This window comes from Borostomias antarcticus, assembly GCF_949987555.1.
Source record: "Borostomias antarcticus genome assembly, chromosome: 17".
In the NCBI taxonomy this organism is placed as follows: domain Eukaryota; kingdom Metazoa; phylum Chordata; class Actinopteri; order Stomiiformes; family Stomiidae; genus Borostomias; species Borostomias antarcticus.
In genome coordinates, this window is record NC_140250.1 from 10572106 (window position 1) to 10575715 (window position 3610).

Below are 3610 nucleotides of genomic sequence, written 5' to 3' on the forward strand. Positions count from 1 at the left end.
TGATATTCCACTACATATTCCAAGCCCCGGGCAGCCATTGGTCCCCACTATGCAGGCCAAAGACCAGGTGCCGGAGTTGAAAGGCCTCTGCCAGCGGTCCAGTACAATCCACGTGTGCTGTACAATGCAGGTATGCATGTTTGTGTTGAAATGAAATGTCTATGCCTACTGCACACTGATAGTTGGACTATTTTTTATTTATTTTGAATACCATTTTACTCATCTTGCAGATTTTCCAAGCTTGTCCCATCTGGGCGAGCGGGGCCCAGGCCCCATTTATAGCACCCCAGCCAGATCATACAGCACCCAGCCAGACCAGGTAAGAGTGGCATGAACTGCTGTGGTGTCTACCTGTCTTGTCTTTATTTAGTTTCCCTCCAAATGCCAGAAGCCAAAGCCAACACCATAAAGTTTCCTGCTAATCCCATTCAGTTAGCTCTGTGATTGGCTTTTTTAGATTGAATACCATTTACTCATCTTGCAGATTTTCCGAGCTCATCCCCTGTGAGCGAAAACCATGCGAGCCCAGGCTTCATGTATAGCACCCCAGCCAGACCAGGTAAGAGTGGCATGTACTGCTGTGGTGTTGTGATGTCTACCTGTTAATGTCTTAATTTATTCTCCTTCAAATGCCAGAAGCCAAAGCATGCTGCCAACACCAAACAGTTTCCTGCTCATCCCTTTCCTTTATCCCTTTTGTTTTTCAGTTAGGTCTGTGATGCCGTCGCCCAAGAAAACGGCTCCAGCACCATTGACTCCATGTACCCCTCTACCTAATCGATGCTGCTCTGCAGATGCTGGTATGGGACTACTTCATGTTGCATGCAGGGATATATTTTGAGTTTCATTTAGTTTTATGTCAATGTACTTATAGCCACATCTGTGTTTATCTAGATTTCCAGAGGTCTGTACATCAGCAGTTCTCAGAGATGCGGGAGCAACTCCGTGAGCTTGCACGGACTGTGAGGGAACTGGCCCAGAGCACGCGGCCTGTGGAGTCTGGAGCCCAGGGAGAAGTGCTGGATGTACTGAACCCTGCCCAAACGGACGAGGAGCTGCAGGTCTGTGAGGCCAGGTTGAAGGACCGGGAACATCAGAGGAAGATGGTGAGTGTCTGCAGGGCGGAACTTTGTCTTATTTTTGCAGTGCAGGGAAGGGTACAGTAAATGACTCTTTGTTTTGCAGACACAATACCTAGGTGCCATTGGTGGCAGAGACTTGGCGGACACAGTCCGGCGGGTGCTGTCAGCTGTAGCCACACATGCGGTGTGGAGCGCCTACAGTGTGCACGGGAAGAAGGGGAAGAAGCCACTGAAGAGTTTGACACTCTTCAATGTTCTAACATGTAAGAAATGGTTCATATTTTGAATATTTTTTAATACATCGTCTTTGTTCCATGACCGATGTGAATTGAAACCATTACCTTTCTTGATAACTTAAAGGTGCAGTGATGGTCTCCATGCCAAAGGCTACGATGGCGGAGGTGGCCGCCCAGCTGCAGGAGACATTGAAACATGCCCCTGCTAAATGCAGAAGGGTAAGTGATGTCTTTTTTTTTGGTTTCTCCTACCCAGTGTGACTGCATGGTTCCAAAGATTGTGTACCACTTTTTTGTGCATGTATGTGCGTTGTGTATTTACGGCCATTTCATTGTGTCTTTAGGTATCTGCAGAAGTCCGCCTGAGCACAGCCCATCCAAGCACAGTCCATCTGAGCACTCCCCAGCATTCTGATGAGGAAGACTTCCCTTCCTAGCTGCCCCCCAGCCCATCTGAGCACAGCCCCCCCCCCCAGCCCATCTGACGCCCACCCGCAGCCCATCTGAGCACAGCCCCCCCCCCAGCCCATCTGAGCACAGCCCCCCCCCCAGCCCATCTGAGCACAGCCCCCCCCCCCAGCCCATCTGAGCACAGCCCCCCCCCCCAGCCCATCTGAGCACAGCCCCCCCCCCAGCCCATCTGAGCACAGCCCCCCCCCCAGCCCATCTGAGCACAGCCCCCCCCCCCAGCCCATCTGAGCACAGCCCCCCCCCCAGCCCATCTGAGCACAGCCCCCCCCCCCAGCCCATCTGAGCACAGCCCCCCCCCCCAGCCCATCTGAGCACAGCCCCCCCCCCAGCCCATCTGAGCACAGCCCCCCCCCCCAGCCCATCTGACGCCCACCCCCAGCCTATCTGAGCACAGCCTGCCATTTTTTTTGTAAATAACTGTTTTTGTATTATTTTTTTTTATCCTTTTTGTTTTTAAACTTGTTTATCATGTTGCAGGCCAGACATTGTGTACTTTTTTAATAAAATAAATTGTTCTTGACTGAATGGTGTTGTGTCATAACTTTTGTACCATAATTTTGCTTGCTGCATTGACTATGACATTAATAGGCTCTTTGCACAAGCTCCACTACTTCCTGACACTCTACAGGCGTATTTCTTTCCTGTCCTATACTAGTGGATGGAAGTGATTGATCAGGTGTGCTGCACACCGGATTCATCGCTATTGCTATCCAATAGTATAGGACGGTAAAGAAATATGCCTGTAGTTTCAGGAAGTAGTGGAGCTTGTGCAAAGAGCTGATTTGTTTTGTAATGCAAATTATAAATGTAGCCAACGGAAGTGTAGACCACGTTGCAGCAACGTAACAAAGTAATATATAAACGTGTATACAACGTTGCAGCAATATACATCGAAATCATCGCGGAAATCACAACGTTGTGTACACATTGCAGGCACGTTGCAGACACGTTGGACCTGCACGTTGCAGCAACTTGTGTGCAGATACCGCGTTTGCGTTGCATGCACGTTTAACTTGACGTTGAGTGGACCATACAAAAGTCTAAATTGCACGTTTCTGCAACATTGCTTCAACCTGATTGTGTTAGTAGGGTAAGCCTGTTAAATTTGAGTTGTCTAAATCTATGGTAGATTTTGTCGACTAAAATCTTAATATGTATTCAACTAAAACTAGACTAAAACTAAAACAAGCCAGATGACTAAAATATGACTAAAACTAAATGGCATTTTAGTCAGAAGACTATGACTAAAACAAAATCATAATTTGATGTCAAAATTAACACTGGAGTATAGTGTCATGGAATTTTACAACTGGCCTCAAAACCTTTCAGATCTCAGCCTTTGTTCTTCAAACCTGTTGATCCAGTCCCCTGCCTTTTGCTATTCCAAACACCTCTAAACCTGTCTTCCTCTCTTCTTTGCTATTCCAAACACCTCTAAAACCTCTGTCTTCCTCTCTTCTTTGTAAGGACAAACACCCCTGCCGTGGTGTCCTCACCATGACGGGAAGGCCTCACACCTCAGACTTCCCGTTTGGCCTAGGCCATTATTCCATTGTCTATATTCAAAGTGTACCGTGCTTTCTCTGTATCCCTCGACCACTGTTGATGATGTCCGTCACCTTAATATGACGTGTATAGATGGGTTAGCCAACCAAATCTCTGATAGCGTCACATACTTGTATTGAGCACATATAAGGCTGCGCAAGACGAGCCTTTTTCACTTCTGTTGGATGAACCACTCACGTGCATTGTCCTGAAGTCCTTGCGCTCGTATGTTTTCGCAGACGTGTCGGATCCATAGTGGGTTTTTTGGAAAACCAA

General features: G+C 47.8%; 1 protein-coding gene across 1 annotated transcript; it reads left to right on the plus strand.

The window, feature by feature from the left end:
• The first annotated feature begins 253 nt into the window (after positions 1-253).
• Positions 254-1789, plus strand: LOC311320449 (uncharacterized protein). Its single transcript, XM_084452194.1, has 6 exons — positions 254-319; positions 485-559; positions 895-1106; positions 1186-1345; positions 1443-1537; positions 1663-1789. The coding sequence occupies exons 2-6, from the start codon at positions 535-537 to the stop codon at positions 1753-1755; spliced, it is 585 nt and encodes a 194-aa protein (XP_084308320.1). The 5' UTR covers positions 254-319; positions 485-534; the 3' UTR covers positions 1756-1789.
• The last annotated feature ends 1821 nt before the right edge of the window (positions 1790-3610 follow it).